At 51.7% G+C, this 18608-nt stretch overlaps 9 protein-coding genes across 9 annotated transcripts; 7 read left to right on the top strand and 2 right to left on the bottom strand.

The window, feature by feature from the left end:
- Positions 1-485: 485 nt before the first annotated feature.
- Positions 486-1460, top strand: PMZ80_005635 (uncharacterized protein; the record flags this gene model as incomplete). The annotated part of the gene is made up of 1 exon (XM_064874053.1): positions 486-1460. One exon carries the CDS (start codon positions 486-488, stop codon positions 1458-1460), a length of 975 nt encoding a protein of 324 aa, XP_064729775.1.
- Positions 1461-1532: 72 nt separating this feature from the next.
- Positions 1533-3098, top strand: PMZ80_005634 (uncharacterized protein; the record flags this gene model as incomplete). The annotated part of the gene is made up of 1 exon (XM_064874052.1): positions 1533-3098. The coding sequence occupies one exon, from the start codon at positions 1533-1535 to the stop codon at positions 3096-3098; it is 1566 nt and encodes a 521-aa protein (XP_064729774.1).
- A 1910-nt stretch (positions 3099-5008) lies between these two features.
- PMZ80_005633 (uncharacterized protein) lies at positions 5009-5721 on the top strand (the record flags this gene model as incomplete). The annotated part of the gene is made up of 2 exons (XM_064874051.1): positions 5009-5389; positions 5437-5721. The coding sequence occupies 2 exons, from the start codon at positions 5009-5011 to the stop codon at positions 5719-5721; spliced, it is 666 nt and encodes a 221-aa protein (XP_064729773.1).
- Positions 5722-6292: 571 nt separating this feature from the next.
- On the top strand, positions 6293-6889 carry PMZ80_005632 (uncharacterized protein; the record flags this gene model as incomplete). The annotated part of the gene is made up of 1 exon (XM_064874050.1): positions 6293-6889. One exon carries the CDS (start codon positions 6293-6295, stop codon positions 6887-6889), a length of 597 nt encoding a protein of 198 aa, XP_064729772.1.
- Positions 6890-8533: 1644 nt separating this feature from the next.
- PMZ80_005631 (uncharacterized protein) lies at positions 8534-9151 on the top strand (the record flags this gene model as incomplete). The annotated part of the gene is made up of 1 exon (XM_064874049.1): positions 8534-9151. One exon carries the CDS (start codon positions 8534-8536, stop codon positions 9149-9151), a length of 618 nt encoding a protein of 205 aa, XP_064729771.1.
- A 371-nt stretch (positions 9152-9522) lies between these two features.
- PMZ80_005630 (uncharacterized protein) lies at positions 9523-10026 on the bottom strand (the record flags this gene model as incomplete). Its single annotated transcript, XM_064874048.1, has 1 exon — positions 9523-10026. The coding sequence occupies one exon, from the start codon at positions 10024-10026 to the stop codon at positions 9523-9525; it is 504 nt and encodes a 167-aa protein (XP_064729770.1).
- An 882-nt stretch (positions 10027-10908) lies between these two features.
- PMZ80_005629 (uncharacterized protein) lies at positions 10909-12604 on the top strand (the record flags this gene model as incomplete). The annotated part of the gene is made up of 2 exons (XM_064874047.1): positions 10909-11985; positions 12038-12604. The coding sequence occupies 2 exons, from the start codon at positions 10909-10911 to the stop codon at positions 12602-12604; spliced, it is 1644 nt and encodes a 547-aa protein (XP_064729769.1).
- A 1014-nt stretch (positions 12605-13618) lies between these two features.
- Positions 13619-14943, bottom strand: PMZ80_005628 (uncharacterized protein; the record flags this gene model as incomplete). The annotated part of the gene is made up of 2 exons (XM_064874046.1): positions 13619-13860; positions 14565-14943. 2 exons carry the CDS (start codon positions 14941-14943, stop codon positions 13619-13621), a joined length of 621 nt encoding a protein of 206 aa, XP_064729768.1.
- Positions 14944-16417: 1474 nt separating this feature from the next.
- On the top strand, positions 16418-18406 carry PMZ80_005627 (uncharacterized protein; the record flags this gene model as incomplete). The annotated part of the gene is made up of 1 exon (XM_064874045.1): positions 16418-18406. The coding sequence occupies one exon, from the start codon at positions 16418-16420 to the stop codon at positions 18404-18406; it is 1989 nt and encodes a 662-aa protein (XP_064729767.1).
- Between the last annotated feature and the right edge of the window lie 202 nt (positions 18407-18608).

Below are 18608 nucleotides of genomic sequence, written 5' to 3'. Positions count from 1 at the left end.
GTAAGATCAAGATCATGCCTGCCAGTTCATGGCAGCATGGATATCTCGATGGTGCCCTATCATACGCCTCGCAAGTGGATGACGGCTGGTTACTGGTGTTGCATGCCAGGCAATCTTTCTCAATAGCAGTTCGATGTAAAACCATATGTTGATAGCTGGAAGGTACACCATAAGTCTCTTTTGTATGGTCTTGGTAAGTTGCCAGTATCGTCGTATCTCACTTCCACTCCCCAGCCTGGACAAGCACTTTCCGTAATATGGTTGAAGGAATGTTTGTTACTTGGTATCGAACTAGTTCAAGTTGCACTTTCTTCACTTACAACTCTGGAGCCCACGTGCTGATACGTCAGCAATATTTGTCTCGTCACCAGATCTTATGCTTGGCAATGACCACTAATTAATCATCGCATCCATTGATCTTTTTCCATCTTGATTTAGGGTTTCAACTCTCACAAAGTCGCTGGAAAATATATCTTCGACACACCATGGATTGGACGGCGACACTGGGTCAAGCCCTTGGCTCGATCCTACCTGCACGCCTCCTCGACCACGTCTGTTCTCAGAATTGTGCGTATCGCAGTGTCTTTGAGGCCGCGACCTCGTACCAGCAATCTGACTCCCGAAACGCGCCCTACACGATCTATCCTCAACCATCGAAAACAATCTTGCAGCCGGATCTCGACATATATTCGAAATTTCCTTCGAATGTCTCGTCATACCCATTCGCAGACAACGTTTTATGGCAATCTCAGACCTTCACTTCATCGGAAGTGAAATCCTTCGCAATCCTCTTTGGTCTTCTCCTTGTCGCAACTCTGACTCTGAGTCTCGTCTGTGCTTTCCAAATATCCCAAATGTGGCAGCGCTGCGAAGACCTACTTGCATGGGTGGCAGATGACTTATTTGGATGTTCTACATATCCAGAAGCCACCATCACGAATTTGCATGGCATTATTGCACAGCGCGACAAAGATACTCAAACTCAAAGTGCAATGATGACGGAACTTCAAAGCGAGCACGATCAATGTGGCCTTGCTGTTGAACAACTGAAGAACGATAAGCATGCGCTGCAGAACAAGAATTCAAAACTTGAAGCTGCATTCTCACATCTTACAGCCACTCTAGATGTGAAGTCACCATGCTGTACCGAAGCCGTACAGAGTGTGTTAGATCAGATGGCACAATTGAGGGCAGACAAAGCCTCATCTGAGGTGCAATTGCGGGACACACGCACGGCATGTCAACAGCTCGAAAACAACAACCAAGAGATTGCTGCCAAGGTTAGCAGTCTTGAAAAAAGCCTGGAAGAGCAGACCAATGAGAGTGGCGAGTACAAGCGTCGAGTTCTGAAACTCGAGGAGACCGTCCGGTCTCAGGAGAATACGATTGCGCAGCGCGATAGAGAGACCATCATGCAAAAAGATCTGTACGCATGTCAAGAGGCCACCATTGCAGATTAGCGAACCACTATCGCGCAGCGAGAATCGGCCATCCGTGAGCACGAACGTACAGCAACGCAGCACAGAGCCACAATGGGATTCCAAGATCGCACAATCGCTCAGTACAAGATCGATGCTGCTGGTCTCGAAGCCACGATCCGCGGTCAGAACAGCATTATTACACAGCAGACGACCGCCCTCATAGGTCATGAAGCCACGATTAACAATCAAGCAACTAGGAAGAGGCAGATTGAGAGATGTGCTGGCCTTCCCCTACACGCACAGTTTGTCATCGACCCGTGTCCAAAGCGTATGGATGGGGCTGGACGCCGAGGGAGGACGTCTAACGTGCTCCAAAATTTCAACTTAACTGCTCAGCGTTTCACAGACATCGCATTGCGATCTGGTGGTGGATCTGTGCCTCGAGCCAGAGAACGACGACACTCAATTGCCGTTGGTGCTACACGTTTCGAAATTGCCAGCCAGTACTATGAGCTTGGACTCACCGCAATCCCGACCAATTGCAGAGAGCGTCTGGAGGGAAAGAAAAAAGAGCGCCTGGAGGTGGTATCTTCCACACAGTCAGACTTCCTTCTCCGTGGGGATCTTGGACGCAGACTGGCAAATAACAATCTACCAGCCTCAAGTGCGATGGTGGTCCGAGGCTCCTACGAGTTAGATACTCACGATCTTGCTCTCCGACGTCGTGACCGAAACAAGCCGCTTCCCTCCGTTGCTCTCGACGACATCTCCAACAACAGAATCTCGTGGGGGGATGTTACCAAGTACAACGCTAGCAACTACTTCGAATGGCGAAGGATTAGAGCAGAAGAAAGTGCTCGGAAAATGCTGAGTGAGACAGTTCAATCGCATCTCAGACACACCGCACAAGATCTGAAGGCTTTGGACCGGTACTTGAAACTGCACGACCTTGAGAAAGACAGAGGTAGTGGAAATTCCTTATTACATCGCCTCAGGGCTGTATCGCACCACCCTTCTCACGCAGGGCTCACCAAAGTTACAGAGGACATCGCACAGCGCAACAAGCAGGTTCAAAAAGAATTTAAAAGCAGAATCGAGATAGTGATCGGGCTTCTGGAGAAGTGGAACAAAGATCTGAGCAAGTACACCGAGGCTACTTCTTCGCACGAGACGACTGGGGATACGAGTGGCAAGAAGAAACGAGAGAGAAGCAAGAGGAAAGCTGATACAGACCATCCGAATGCTGACCATGAAGAGAGCTCAGATGAAGAAGTTGGTCCCACACCCAACGCATCGGCCCAAGATGGATCTACGTATACTGCCAGCAACGTTAGCAACGGATATGGCCATACGAACCGATTAGCTTACGAGCACGCCTCACACGGAAATGACGATAATGTGCTGCCTCAATGCGAAGCCACAGAAAATGTCGTGGTTGAGCACGGAGACTCGATCGATAGCCAAGTCGGTGCTTCTCAGGCACAAATCGAAGTTCCACAACCAAGAAAGAAGACGAGGCGAAAGACAAGGCCTCGAAAGACCATAGATCAGCAAGAAACGAATGGTGCTGACCCTACAAAGAGCGACCAGCACAAGGCCAAAGCTTCGCATGAGGATGGCCCAGGTGCAGGTCTTCAGTCGTCGAAATGGGCTCAGGCCTCTGGTGCTAAGATCTAGATGCTCTATCAGGATCGAGAATCCTTCCACGGGGCAATGAGCTATTGCGGGGCCGAATGGGAGGAAGATATGGCGACTCCTTGCTGATTGACTTATATCTAGGCACGAGAACGCTTGGTGCGGCTTGCGATTCTTATGCTGCTTCGGTGGTTGCCGAAGCCATAAGTTGAGCGCATAGCTGTATGGAGTGGGCTCTTGTGCCTAGAAGACGAAGGAGTAGGGTGCAAACATGATGCCAAAACCAGGCACGGAAGTCCTTGATGTGGCTTTGTGCTCCTTATGCTGCTTTGGTGACTGCCAAAGCCATATGTTGAGCGCATAGCTGCATCAATCGGTACTGGTACTCGGGAGTTGGATCATGGATATTACGAGGCCAGGCGGGCTGTTGCCCTGTTACAAAAGGAGTAAGGAGAGAGTGGAAGGTTGCGAAGCGCGAGACAGAAAACCATGGCAAAGGGAGATAAGCGTCAATTGGCGTCATCTCAGGTCAGCCTTTTTTGAAGGCTGCTGAGCTGACACTGATGAAGCTTTTCCTCCTCTGGTCATGGCTGCTTTCAATCCCAAGTAGAGAACAATTCAAAGTCAAAGTCATACTTGCCAAATGCCTAAGGACAGAAGAAGATGCGTGATTGCTGGTCAGAAACCGTTGAATAGTGCCAAGATGTTAGTTGCTCAAGGACATAATCATTGTCGATACGAGACCACAGTTCAGCGCGTGGTTCGGTAGAACGGGAACAATAGGATATAGTGTTTGACAGATTGATGGAGAGCACTTATACTAGAGGATGGACTGTAGTTCTTTGCTGCTCAGGAGAACGATTTATCAATAACGAACCACGCTCCATATCAGCAACGAGCGAAGCAGCCAGGGAGTATGCATTTGTGGTCGTCTTCCACCAAACGTCTATGTGTCCGCTTGCGCTCACCAAATACTTGGTTGTAAATATGCACGGTATGGCATGTTCGCGGCTCCGTAGTCTTGCTTTCTAGAAGAAGAAAGTTTAGCGAGATACGGCAGTGCCAAGCCGGTGCAAAAAAAAGCGCGGACCGCAGAATAAATGAAAAAATAGAGCTAGGGCTCGATTCAGGCTAGTGGTCCCTGTGCCTTAGGCGACTTTTTTCACCTTAGGCGTCATTCTTAGGGGTGTGCTTGACCCTAGATTTCTGGCGGTCCGCGTTTTTTCTTGCACCGGCTTGAGTGCCTCGTGATTGGTGCACCCTTACTCAGAAACCTCTTGTTACCAGCAAACAAAGCAGCACAAAGAGAGATATGAGTCGCAGCTTTTCATATCACATCACGCTGACCTCTGGAGCTAGTCAATACTCGCTTATATGCCACAGATACATGCTGAGAAAGGAGTCAGGTGGCAAAGAGCGAAAGGCCTTACCCTGGCCGCTTCGATGGGCCCAACAACGACATGGCGAAGTATGAACGGACCTTGAAGGTTCTGCATTCGTATCGCAGTCTGTAAGTGTGCTTGTTTCACATTCAGCATGAGCCTGATATCTTTCGGAACCACGATGCCTTTGGCGTCGATGCTGCCATGACCGCGCGATATGGTCGAGGAAGACGTCAAATCAGGTATATCGATATATGTCTTGACATGTGCACCTCAAGAGACCCCTGCGCGAGGGTCGGGCGAGTCAAGTGTTGTTCGATCACTGACGCATTGTACACGTTGTGCTTGCACAATGGAGATGTTTCTTTGTCGCCTCGGAAGTGCAGTCACAATCGTGGCGCCTGAGCCGCATGCTCGACAAAACAGAAGAATGGCGGCAGCTGTTGCATCCTTTTACCATATCACCATTGAAAGAAGGGCAACCCAGCATTTGACCAGAATATTACGAACGAACTCCTTTTGACAAATTACCATCGACAATAACACTCAGACGAACTGTTCCAAAGCACCATGTCGACTCTCAGAGGAATTCTCAGAGAGTACAACCTCATCTCGCCTGAGAAAGAACGGACTGGTCATGTAGACATCCATCCATCTCAGAGGTCAATCGTCATAGCTTCGACGGGCACTATACCAAGAATCATCCAGTTCCCAAAAACAACGTACGCGCATGCGCAGTCATCCCAACAGCCACACAGAAGCCAAGGAACCAATCATCTCGCGACTAGACACACCGGCAAAGCACAAGACGGCTTGGCGATGGAAACTGCAGTGCCTGGCAGAAATGGACAACCACCAGCTGCCGGCAACCACCTCAGGCTTCGCAATGGTACTATAGGTACAGTCGAGCCTAAGACTGGGGCCTGGACCAGGATATCACCGTCACGACCAGTCGAACAGAATACGGTCGAAGACCTGTGACACGACTGACACTCAAGGACGCTGGAGACAATGCTAACGACGCAGTCGCTGAGTTGGTGTCGCGCTTGTCGAGCGTTGGCATGGAGGACAATCATTCGACACCTGTGGAAAAGCGTGCTGAGTCTGATAGAGTGATGAAGTTGTCCACGACACCTGCCAAACCAAGAGCAAGTCTCGACGGTCCCATCGATCATAAGCACGTCAGACATTGGGAGCCATTAAGACCAGTTCTCATGTTGGACAACGATGAGTACAGCAGTGAGGAGGATGAGGATGGGGACAGTGAAATGAAGGAAGCATAAGGAAAACATGGGTGTACGCCTGAGGAGATGGTAGGCTGACAGGACTATTCAGACGAGACTGGAAGATGCAATATGTGAGTTTTCCTAAGGCGTGGGAGAACGATGGCTTTCGTAGAGCTGACTGCCACCTCCCGTCAAGGGACTGACCAGCACGCCGTGAGCCCAACAGCTGTCCAGGACAAGCCCATACTGTTAGATAGTATATGCAAATGAGATCGGATTTTGAGAACAGGCGACAGTCAGAATATTGAGAAGTCTGCGACGTGATCAACTAGCAGGCGTGTAGTGCGTCGAATCTCCACGACATTCCAGAAGAAGCTTCGTCAAAGTGATTGTGCTACAATGAGACGTGGTAGCGCCTTTCACTTCGCAAGTGCAGTGAGTCTTGCGCCGCACGAGCCGCATCAAAGAGTTCATCCTCCTTTTGTTCGATAACGACGTCCACCCGCGCCGCAATCGTCCTTGGAGTCGCTCAATCACCGAACCCTTCGCCTCGCATTCATTTGGGAAAACCTCTTCTTGTTGTTGATCAACAAAATCACCAAACAAGGGGACTCCATATCACAGTACCATGGAGTCTAGCAATCCATATCGAAGGACTATTGAGGTCCGACACAAGGGTGGTAAGGTGGTCAAGGTCCACATTGAACACTCTGGTCCCGCTCCAGCCCCCATGCCGCAAGCCGAGCGAGAGGAACTTGAGTGGAAGATGACCCGTTTCGCTGAAGAGTACGAAGAAGCGGAGATGGGTTCAAATCGTCCTCAGCCCGATGAGAAACACTTCGATGACTTTGTCCGCGATCTTCAAAGCAATCTCGAAAGCATCAAGAGCGACGGTGAAGAGGCCGTCGTGATTGACGATATCAACCAAATCATCTCAAACCTGTCGGGCAGGATGGAGAATGTAACCATCAACGTCGATAGTCAGGAGAGTCGAGGACTGACGGATCCTGCGACGCACACAACAGGCAGGGTGTCCAAGGTTTCGAAGAAGTATTCCGCGAGTGTCGAGCCTTACCACAAGAGGTACTGGTTCAAGAAGCAGTCGCCCCAATACTATGCGGCTATGGAGGAGCGTCGACGAGCCGAGGAGCTGGAGAACGAAAGATTGGCTCGGGCATTTTATGGTCCTTCATGGGATGATGTCTCGCGTGATGGACCCGGTTGAGGAAGGGACTGTAGTATCATCAACAGATACGCCAAACGTCAACCATAGGACTGATGCTGGTACAGGGCAAGGAACAAATCTTCATCTCTACGAGAGTAGAAGACACAACAATCTGATGCGATCCTAGGAAGCATGAGGAACGACAGCTTTCGTGGAGCTGTTCGGTGCCTCAGAGTTGTGCAGAAAGAAAGGCAAGAATGTTGAGCATGAGTGGTAGGGCGGATCAGAGAGACGTTTACGTACAAACGCTAGTTCTACATCTATATGATTTGTTGTAGTCCGTAGCATATCTATGGTTTCAATCAGTATCCTACTTTTCTATTCTCCTTTCATAATCCATCGAAATGGCTGACTCTACCCTGCTTTGAGTCCGAACTATCATATCAACGTATCTGGTCAGCTTCCAATGTTGAGCCATTCACACCCCATCATGTATGGTTCCAAGACTCCATGCCGAAGCTGAGTATCTGTAGCCCTTCCCGAGTGCACGCCTGGTGCGATCATTAGATCTATGTTACTCGAAGCACGTTGCATGGTGTGACTACCTGCTTTTGGCGATGGGAGCTGAAAAGCACAGCCTGAGAATAGTTCCGCCCAGATGGTCCTATCTCGGTGTCACCAACAGCAGCGGTGAGTTATGACAAGATTACACTTTACGACCTTGGCTGATCCAAGCGTGGGACATCTCGTTCTAGCCTGACAACCCTCGCGGACCAAGGCAGATTGTCAACTGAGTGTCAACTCGGCCGATGGAAGGTCGTGCAACCCTCTGAAAGTCTTCTAACCAATCCTCATCACATCCCACAGATATTCTGTATGCGCATACGTTCTGCTATATGCTGCAAGAAAACATACCTTTCCAGTGAGCTTTTAGACACCGTATGCTTCAAGCCCATAGGTACGACTGAAAACAAGCAAAGTCGATCCTACGGCTCGATGAGACCGGGCTGAGAGATCCGAGCCCGAGCAGCAATTGGCAGCTCCCAAAGGTGAGGATGGAAGTAATGGGAAGGCTTGCAAAGATTCAGAAGCTGATTCAAGGCTACGGCCAACAGTTGCTTATCATAAGATCGCTTGGACGCCCCAAACAGTTTCGGGAGTATTACGGTTCGCGATGGTGAAGGGTTGGCGTGGAAGGGCAGATCCCTGGAAACATGCCACTGTCTTACCCCCGGACGGCAGATACGGATACGGGGGATCCTGCAGTGGTACCACACGTGCTGAGGTAGAAATGTCTTGGTGGATGACTCCAGGAGACGGCGCGGTGAGGTCGAACCACGCAAAGATCAACGTCGAGATTAGAGTCTGCACTCATCCCCAGTAAACCATCTAACAAATCTAGCGTCAAATGCACTATCACATTTTGAACATCAATACCTCGAGATACGCTGCACAGCTCGAATGCAAGTGCATCGAGCGCGTCGCTAAACTTCACAGCGTAACCACCCGTGTGAAGTCTCTAAGCCGCACGCAGTGCTTGCTCTTCCAATGGTATATATCTACCTCCAATGTCCCTTCTCCTTTACAAGCCCTGTCAACATAATCACCATTAATCTCATCTCTACACACCATTACGTCTGAGAGCAACAAATCTCCACCACAACACCCAAGAGACTTCGTTCGCGCAATATTCCACTTGTCAACATGGCATTCACAAACAACCAACAGCCCGCCAAGAAAATTAAGATCAGAAGACGCCGTCCAGGACAAGTCTTCATTCGCCCACCTTGGACGCCCTCACCGGAAGACCTAGACCGTCTCAAAACCAACAAGGCTGTCGACGACCTCGTTGCAGAACTATCCAAGACCGACCTCAGCACAGACATAGACATCGACATTCATGATGAAGACCCCGACGCCATCATCTCCGAACTCTCCTCCCGACTTGCAGACTCAAACATTGAGGTCGAGGACGAAGGCTACGTCTCTAGCAGAACCTCTCCAGAACTACCCAGTCGACGAGTTGGTGACTCTAGTGGCCTCAGTCCAGCAGAACTCCACCCTCACAAGGAGGCTGAAGCTAAAGCGGCTTATGCTCGAAGGAACGTGATCAACCTCGATTCTATGCTCTCAGAGGACTTCTGGAACAGCTTACCAATCACTGATCGCATCAAGATCAAAGATATGGGTGGTAATATGCATACTCCTGTCCAAGGAATGAAGGTGATGCTTGTCAAAGCTATCGACATCGAGAGGAGAGAGCAGCAGGATAAGAAGAGGAAGGAGGATGCCTTGGTGAGACGCCTAGATGAGTTGTTCTAGGTTGAGTCTGAAAGCGTCTTCAAGATGAGGTGGGCTTGTGGCCGAGTTGAAAGTCGATGTGACTAGCAGCAGTTTACTGGTCATTGATCCGAATTGTCGAACATACATAAGGTCCGGAGTCGCTGCTAGAGTTCATAGTGTGTAGCGTGCATTAGTATGGGGGCCCCATCAATAGTGTTCCGTTAGAGCGGCCACCTTGGAGCATTGTCATCTATAGAGCAAAATACAAAGCTAGATTGTTGGCATCGCAATTTGGCGTACATGATGAACACAGTTTACTCCTCGTATTGTACATAAAGCATAAGCAACATACAAGTCCTTCGCCCTAGTATCCTATGAAGCATAACACCCCTTTACCTATGCGAGACACCTTAGACATAAAACCACGCCATCCCCAACAACGCAATCGGCACCGCCACCGCAAAATGACTCGTAGTCAAATTCTTCGCCAACTCCTCATCCTCCCCCTTCACACCCTCATCCCTCGCATACCTCCCACTCACCAACCCATCCCCTACCGCAAATGCCGCCCCAACGAACAACAATCCGCCCACCGCGTGTCCCACCGCCCGGGCCGCAACCGTATGCCCCTGATCCTCCAGCTTCGTCGCATAGTTGATCAGTCGTAGTCCCGCGAGCGCGGTGGTCAGATCGCGAATACCGTGGAGTTTGGTGTAGGCGTTTTCGGTTGGTGTTGGGGCGGAGTCGTTGCGAAAAGGGATGCCGAAGAGTTTTGCGCCTTCGGAGGGGGCGAGGAGGAAGTAGATGCCGGATAGGGCGCCGGTTGTGTGGAGAGCGCCGGTGAGGTAGGGGAGGGTGGAGCGGAGGGTGGCTAGGTTTAGGCCGAGGGTTGTTGGGGTTGATAGTGTTGACATCTTGGGGTACGGTGTGGTGGTGTTGAGGAGTTGTGGTGCGCGAGAGGTTGTGAGTGGTTAGAGTGTTAGGAGGACGGTTCTAGCGCGTGGATGGATGTTGTTGATGAGCTGTGGGATGAGGTTGAGATTTGATGATTGAAAGCTGGTGCTGTGTTGCTCTGTATGCTGGACTGGGAATTGACTACGTAGTTGGTCGGCGAAACAGGGAAATGCTACGAGCCACGTGACTTGCGCTCTACGATGACCCTTGGTCTTCTCCACAATGGACCTTGTATTATGCTTTTTAGAAACTACAGTAAAGTCTACGTGCTGTTAACAGCTCTACTCAGCTTGGCATATCAGACTTAATCATGGTATCAGTCTATTGTCGCCCTCAGGTGAACAGGGAGGTCATCGCCTTAGGCATCAAGCTCATCGGGGCCCCTAGTTCTTGATAGCTTGCTTAGTAATGGATGCCACCAATCGGCACTCTCGGCCCTAAGCAACGCGTTCTCGAAGATCACTGGCAGTGGTGGGAACTCAATTCGAATTCGCCTGCGCCGTGAAGTTACATTTCACCCTGAACCCTTGTCCACCGTCCATATCACCACTCTTGTACTCGTCGTTGCCATCAGGCACTCTGTCACACTTGTATCGCAGCGCACAATGTGTGCGCGGTAGTACGCGATTTTCCACGCCCGATACAGCAATAGACTCCGGAGCCTGTGAAGTACGACCACGATCAATCCACCTTCTACGATTTCGAGGGAGCATCTTGAGCAGACTGGACAGAACGACCTGAAGCGCACCGGAGACCCTGATATACATAGTCTCACACGTTGCACATCCATCATTAAGCAGCAGGACCAACCAATACCCCAACACCCCCAACCCACGACCACGATGCGCCTCTCACGCCCCTCTTCGACCGTCCTCGCCATCCTCCTCACGCTCCTCACCACCCCCACCCTCACCCACGCCCACGGCGGCCACTCCAAAGTCCCCGAAGGCGAATCCATCTCCTCCGAACCCCTCGACGCCCGCCTCTGGACCCACATCCTCCTCATGACCCTCACCTTCGGCCTCCTCTTCCCCCTCGGCATGGTCCTCGGCATAGTCCGCAGCAAATGGCACGTCCCCTGCCAAATCATCGCAACCTGCATCTTCGTCCCCGCCTATTTCCTAGGGCACATGCACAAGGGCCGGCAGTTCGCCATGCCGCATGTACACGCGTACTTCGCGAACGTGGTGCTGCTTATGCTGGTTGTGCAGGTGGGACTAGGCGCGGGCCTGAAACTCCATTTGGAGAATAAGAAGGGGTGGATTGGACGGGTATTCGGCGGGAAGGGTGGGTTGTGGGGGAGGAGAGTGGTGGTTATTGTGCATGGGCTGATTGGGAAGATTTTTCCTGTTGTTACTTGGACGCAGATGCTGTTCGGGGGGATTGTGGCGCAGGGGTATTGTCGGGGGGACCATCTGGGGCAGTGTCTTGCGCATTTTATCATGGGGAGTGCGTTTATTGGGTATGGGATTACGATGACGATTATGCTGCTTGTGGGCCAGGCGTGGATTCGGAAGACGGGGAAGAGTCAGGAGTTTTTTGATTCGGTTGTTATTGCATTGTGGGGGTGTGTTAATACTTTTACTGAGCATCGGTGGGGGCATCCTTGGGTGAAGAATGATCTGCAACATACGAGTATGGGGATTGTGTGGTGGTGTGCTGGGCTTTTGGGCGTCTGGCTGAGTCGAAGTCGGGCTGGAAGGCCGAGGAGAAATATTATACCTGGGATGGTTATTTTCTTTACGGGGTGGGCCATGAGTGCGCATCCGCAGGAGTTGATGCTTAGCACGATGGTACACACTGTGTTCGGGTACAGTCTCATGGCTGCGGGTGCAGCGCGGATCGTGGAGATCTGTTTTGTCCTCAAGGATAGTAGGGGAGGTGGTGAGCCGAGCAGTTGGCAGCACTTGACACCTTTTGTGAGTTTGCGCTTTGTGATCTTGTGTTCCGCGATGCTAACCATCGTGACAGCTACTCTACGCTTCTGGCTTCCTCTTCATGGGCGCAACGGAAGAACAAATGGAGTTCCTCAGCGCCGCGGGCGTCACCCATGTCTCATACATCCTTATCTTGTACAGTATCGCCTTCCTACTATACCTCTTCGTCAATATCCTGCTTCACATCTACGCGGTACATACTTGGCCCGACGACGAATCGAACGGGCAGATCGCGCTCGCGAAACAGATGCGTGCGGGTGGACGTGGGACACATACGAGGAATGTGAGTTTCGCGCAAGGGATGGAAATGAGGGGACAACAGAGATATGGCAGCGCAAATGCAAGTCCCTTCCTGGATGCGCCGGACGAGGAGGAAGAGAGGGGCATGAACGGGAGTGTAAGGATGAATGGGAGGATGAACGGACATGCACTGCCGAAGCCGAAGCCAAGATTGCCGGTGCATAGGGTGACGGATAGTCAGCAGGTTCGGGATGCGGAGGAATTTGAGCTAGAGGGTTTGATAAGTGATGTTGATGAGGATGCTGAGGATGTTGGGCCGAATGAGGAGAGGAGGAAGGCTGCGCAGAAGGAGATGGTGTAATTAGGAAGGTTATTGGTTGTGTATATAGACAGGAGCATACAGGGTTCTGTTAGTTGGGCTACGTTACGAGCAATACGGTATCTTTACCTTTACATCATAAATCTGTCGTTTTGTGCATACCTGGGGCTGCTGGTATTGGGCTACTCTTGAACTGGGATTGACGTACAATCTATTGTATTTAAGGACACTGTCCAGTAGCTAGAACTAGCGATCGTTGGCTTCATCCATGAAGTCGCTTAACATGACGACATACCTCCTCCCTGACTAGCAGATGTTTCGACATATACAACAGATATGTTGCACTTGTCTAATAAGGGCCCGTTCGGCCCCTCTATTAACAGGCCTGTTAATGGCCGATTAGAGGCAAATTGGCCTCTTAACAGTACTGTGCTCGCACAAATGACTGTTAATGCCCCTGTTGAGAGGGCAATTAAGCGGGAGCTCGGGCGGATGTGTTAGGAACTCCAGGTGTGGATTTTAGTGCTAGTCTAGGCCAGAACAGGCCTAAAGAACTCCGTCCTAACCAGCTGATGCTCAACAGTGCTCAAAGGCAGAATTTGAGGGTCTGGTAGGGCCGATTTGCGTCTAGATCTGACTGCTGTAACGTATTTTGCTTTGAACTGAGTTCCGCACCACTAGCAGCACCCACAGCAAAAGCAGCTACCAGAAGCACAACTTGTCGAAAGCGGGTACCGTTAACAGTCCTATTAACAGGGGGGCCGAACGGGCCCTAAGCCTTGCAAACGGAACCGGACAGTGACAGTCTCCGTATTACTGTACCTATAAATGCCAGCGACTGACCTGTGATCATGCTCACGACGCTCTCATGGGCACACATGTCGATTGGCGGATGGACGATCTTGAGCCCGGCAACCAACCACAGCACCTCCAAAGCACATTCTGGGCTCGAGTCTTCTCTCTGTCCTTCCATTTCGGGCTGTACTTCTGTCGTTCCTTCCGCAACTGACAGAGACAGAGATGACTAATGCCGTATAACCATATAATGGATATTGGTTATGTCGGTGGCGTACTTGTGACATACTTGATGCCCGGTGCTTCGATCTGGCTGACATGTGGTACCTCAGGCTTGTGTGCGTGAATGTTGATGTCTCGTGGAGGCCGGACTTGCACTTGGGCAGCAATTGGCTCGTTGAGCGAGGCAGACCATATGGTGGAAAGCGCATCCGCCCTTGCGCACGGACATTCAGCAGCTCTCCGGCACGCCTCAATCGCCCGCCTGATGGCTCTAGCAACCCCTGTCTGATCCGTAGCCAAGGCTGCGGATTTATACTGCTGCCACAGCCAATCTACTCCATTGGGCTTTATGTTTCGTGGACAGCTGCTTGAGCAGTTCTTGGCTCCATCTTTGATCCGAGCAGTGGGTCCCGCAGGTACGGCTGTTGGCCGAGCACCAGTACTCCTGCAGGAAGTCCTCCACGAATCGTCGTGGGCACCGCTTGGAGGTACGATCCATTCGTGCTAAAAGAGAAAAGTGGCGACGGAAACCCCATTCCCAGATGCCGAGTAGGCGGTGAAGCCGAAGGGAGGATGGGTGGTTCTCCCAGTAGAGTTCGAAAATGTCGAATTGTATGTCCATGGTTGACTGTTGATATGGTAAAGTTTCTTATGGATTTCTGAGTGCATTTCTGAGTGCTCTGAGTCTAAAGCTGGGATCGAGAAGATAGGGCGCAACGCAAGCTGATTGGAGGCATACAAGGACAGTGTCACTGACGACGAGCGGCGTGATACTGGAACTGGGTCACTGACTGTCCATCACTGTTACGTCGAGACACCATGCCACGCCGGCCAGGCTTATCGTCACGCTGTATGAGCTGCTGCATAAAATATTCCACATGCGTTGTGAATGTCCTCCTGCACTCCAGCCATATCGTTCCTTCAAAAGTCCCTATGGCACGCCACATCCAATGGACGATACCGCGCCATCGGTGAAAGCGCTTACCCCGATCAGTAGCGAACCAGAATTGCCACTTCATCTGCCAAGGCACCCCGCCCTCTTCATCGTACTCGAGGAAGTCCACGAAGTTCATCATTGCCCGAATATCGTCGGTCTTGATGAACAGACAGAGGAACCGTATTTTCAAGGCAGAAGTGAATGCTTCGACTGCTTGGGACAGAAAAGGGCCTATCTTTCCAGGGTGGTAACAGGTGAAGATCGTCCCCATGCCTAGGAGAATGTAGATGGTCAGGGCTAGGCATTTCAGTACTGATTTCAGATTCGAGACAGCATCCGCCTGCGTCTTGTCCAGGGTACAAAGTTGAAGTTGATCGAATTGCTCGAGACCTTCCAGGAAAGCTGCTGCGATGCTAGTGTTATCCATGGCTGGTTGGGATGGCTGCTGCAGAGGGTGATATATGTTGCTAGCTCGTACTGAAGCGAATCTGCCGTTGTATGAAGATGCGAAGGAATAGAGAAGATCGTGTAACTCTCAGCTGTTTCGGAAAGGCTCATTGCTGGGGGTTTGAAGCTTATGTAGTCATCGTTGAGAGGATTTTGGTACCCTGGGTCAGCTTAGCGTGGTACCAACCGCTGCGAAACATCAGGCCCCCTCCAGCACCATTGAACCATCCACTGATAGCAGCGCTGAGAGTGCCATAGGTATCACCTGAATCAGATCCTCGTTGTGTTAAATTGCATTCGTGAAGACACACAAGATTGACTCTCAAGATGAGGACACATCACGTCTCTACCCCTGATCATCTTCCATGACTTCGGCCTCGTAGCCTGGCTGTATGGCCAATGTACACCAACGGAGGATCTTACCCCATCCGCCAAGTCAGAGCCGTCAACAAGGAAGTCATGAGAATGGCTTTTTTGCAGGTCCTGATATTCGCGGCTTTTAAGCTGTTGGTTCTCTGTCGCTAGTGAACCAGGTGTAGGCGATATCATGCTTACCCTATTGCTATGGTGCTTTCTCATCTGGCGCTAGATACAAGTCAAGCTCCAGTTCTGGTCTGTTGCGGCTGATTCGTAGATCTGGTCTGCAAGCGTGCTTTGGAAGCAGTAACCGGAGAAATGAACAGCTCCAACATTCGCAGTATTCTATGTGTAGTCTTGCCAGACATGAGGAAAGATAAGGAATGTCAGTCATCGACGTAGCATCCTAGTGAAGCCCGCAGGTTCAAGATGCAAACATGCCATCACGTCGAACATTTGAATGTCTTTCTACCTTCGAGTAGCGATCGCGACGTTCGGCCATTTCCACTTGAATCTCTGGCACCTGATCTATGCTGTCTTCTTCTCCCGGTCCATTCACACTGGCCGTTCGAAACCGAGAGTTGAGGTCGGACACGCACCGTGGCCCCTTAAGTCAATCAACTGATGTCCTTCACACCTTCGAGATGTGCGGTATGCCCAAAAGCGGTCCAGCCTAGATCCTACCCAGCAAAGGGTGGAGCTTCGGGCACAGCCGTGCTATTATTAGCGGCTCGGGTAGCGACGAATGATGTCGTTGGCGCTCTCGAGTGTCGCAAAGCACTTCCAGCCCACTCAATGTAACTGTCAACCAGAAAATACGATGGCTGGCAACACCAAACAATCGATCTTCTCACCCAAAAGTGATCGCATTGACCTGCAGATGCCTGCTGGAATTGCATCACAAGCCAAAAAGAGCCTCATAGACCCGACGTGACTGCGACTGGCCGAGTCCCTGGTGTATCTCGCGCTTTCTCAGCTGATGTTCGCTGTGGGCATATACGATCCATTCAGGCGCATGCGACCTGGCAAAGATAACGAAGTGAAAAAAGTATCTAAGCCACTGCAATGAAAAGCAAGCAAAGGCGGAAAACCCAGTGATGGAACCACCCGGTCGTGCTTCCTACGCCAGCGGATTCGCACCTGCCGGCGCAGTCCCTCCCTCCGCATCGCCGTTCGCGCCTGCCCCATTACTTCGACCCTCCCCACCACCTGGCTACGTCCCCCCAATAAACACAGGAGCACAATCAACCCTCTCAATAGCACCTTCGAGAGCCGAACCACCACCACTGAGCGCAACCCTCGGTCCCATGCCCGGCACAGCCGCAAGACCAATTATGGGACCCAAAAAGAGACTGATCATCACATGCGACGGAACCTGGCTAGACGCAGACAACGGCATAATGAACGGACAAAAACAACCCCCTTCAAACGTAAGCAGAATGGGCTGGGCCATCAAAGAGACCTCCCGCGACGGCATCCCCCAAGTAGTCAACTACCAAGCCGGCGTCGGCACAAGCGGCGGCCGCCTCTCCCGCATCGTCGGCGGCGCAACAGGCCTCGGCCTCAAAGAAAACGTCCGCGACGCCTACACCTACCTCGCCACCAACTACCGCGACGGCGACGAGATCTTCCTAATGGGCTTCAGCCGCGGCGCCTTCACCGCCCGCAGCGTCGGCGGCCTAATCGGCGACCTCGGCCTCCTCACCCGCAGGGGGCTCCCCCACTTCAGCGAGATCTTCGAAGACTACGAACACAAGTCCGACGATCGCTACACCTCGCCCTTCCCCGATAGCCCCCTCCGCGACAAACCACCCTTCTCCCCACAATACGTCCACGAACTCGAACGCCAGGGCCTAACACGCACGCGCATCCCCATCAAAGCCCTCTGCGTCTGGGACACCGTCGGCGCCCTCGGCATCCCGCGCACCCCCTGGCTCAACGCCCTGCGCCGCGACAAAACAATGCGCGACTACCAATTCGACGACACGCGCATCCACCCCTGCATCGAGAACGCGTTTCAAGCCCTCGCGCTCGACGAGCAACGCGCCCCATTCACACCAGCGCTATGGGAGAAACAAGCAGATAACAACTCCACGAACCTGAAGCAAGTCTGGTTCCCTGGCGTCCATTCCAACATAGGAGGTGGCTACGACGACCAGGAGTTGGCAAACATCACGCTCGCGTGGATGATGTCGCGGCTTGAACCGTTTCTGGATTTCAGGCCGGATTTTCTAGTGAGTCAACTTGATGCGCAGAGGGAGTATTATAGGGATACATCGCAGAGGCCAAGGTGGTGGTCTTTCGGGGAGATCTATAATAGTCTGAAAGGGGCGTATAGTCTTACAGGGCGCCGCGTTAGGACGCCGGGGTGCTACCAGCGCGTTGATCCGAACTCCGGGCGCTTTATTGGGAAACGCCTGAAGAACACGAATGAGTATATTCATGCGAGTGTCCGTGCGAGGATAGGCCTGAGGGGTCCAGGTCCACAGGATAGAGGAGACTATAACCCCGCCGCACTCGCAGACTGGACGTTTGAGCCGGAACAGGCGCCCATTGGCGGCGCAGCACAGGGTCAAGGTGGGAATCTGAGTGATGGGATGATGGTCGTGTGGAATTACAGGGGGAGTAAAGAGCATGAGGGACAGACGAGGATACCGGAGGCTGTGCTGCTGGAGACGGAATTGGCGTTGCTGAGGCAGTTTCAGGCTGTGGAGGAGTATATTCGGTTTATGCGGCCGCCGAGTGGGAAGAGGAAGAGCAAGAAGTATCATGGTGGTGGTATGAATGGGAATGCTGAGGTTCCGATGGCGAGTGGCGGTGTCGGTATGAGACCGACGAGCAGAGGCGGAGCAAGACCAATGAGTAGGGATACGACGCACACTAAACGGCGGAGTATGGGTCCTGCGCCGGATGATTTTGCTGTGCCGGTTGATGGGGAGATGGATGTGGATGGTGATGGTAGGAGAGAAAGGAGACATAAGAGGAGGACGAGGGGCAATAGTGTGGGCCCTGATGATTATAGGGATCCGGACAGAGAGAGGGCGCGAGAGGAGAGGAGGCGGCGAAGGACGAGTGCGCGGTATTGATTCACGCTGAGCCTTTCATGTTTGTAATTTGTGTAATTGAGCGAGCGTTGCCAATCCTAATACTGTATCCGTACTGGTTGAGACTTTTTCCATATACAGTAATTTCCCAGTTGAAGTTGCCCCGTAAGCTGAGATATGGTTTCCTCGCTGAATCATCAAATTGCTGCCTTCTCTTGCAAAGATAGGAACACTCATCAGACAT

Source organism: Knufia obscura, assembly GCF_036327395.1.
Source record: "Knufia obscura strain CCFEE 5817 isolate CBS 148926 chromosome Unknown scaffold_6, whole genome shotgun sequence".
Lineage (NCBI taxonomy): Eukaryota > Fungi > Ascomycota > Eurotiomycetes > Chaetothyriales > Trichomeriaceae > Knufia > Knufia obscura.
This window is presented reverse-complemented; position numbering and strand designations above follow the sequence as displayed.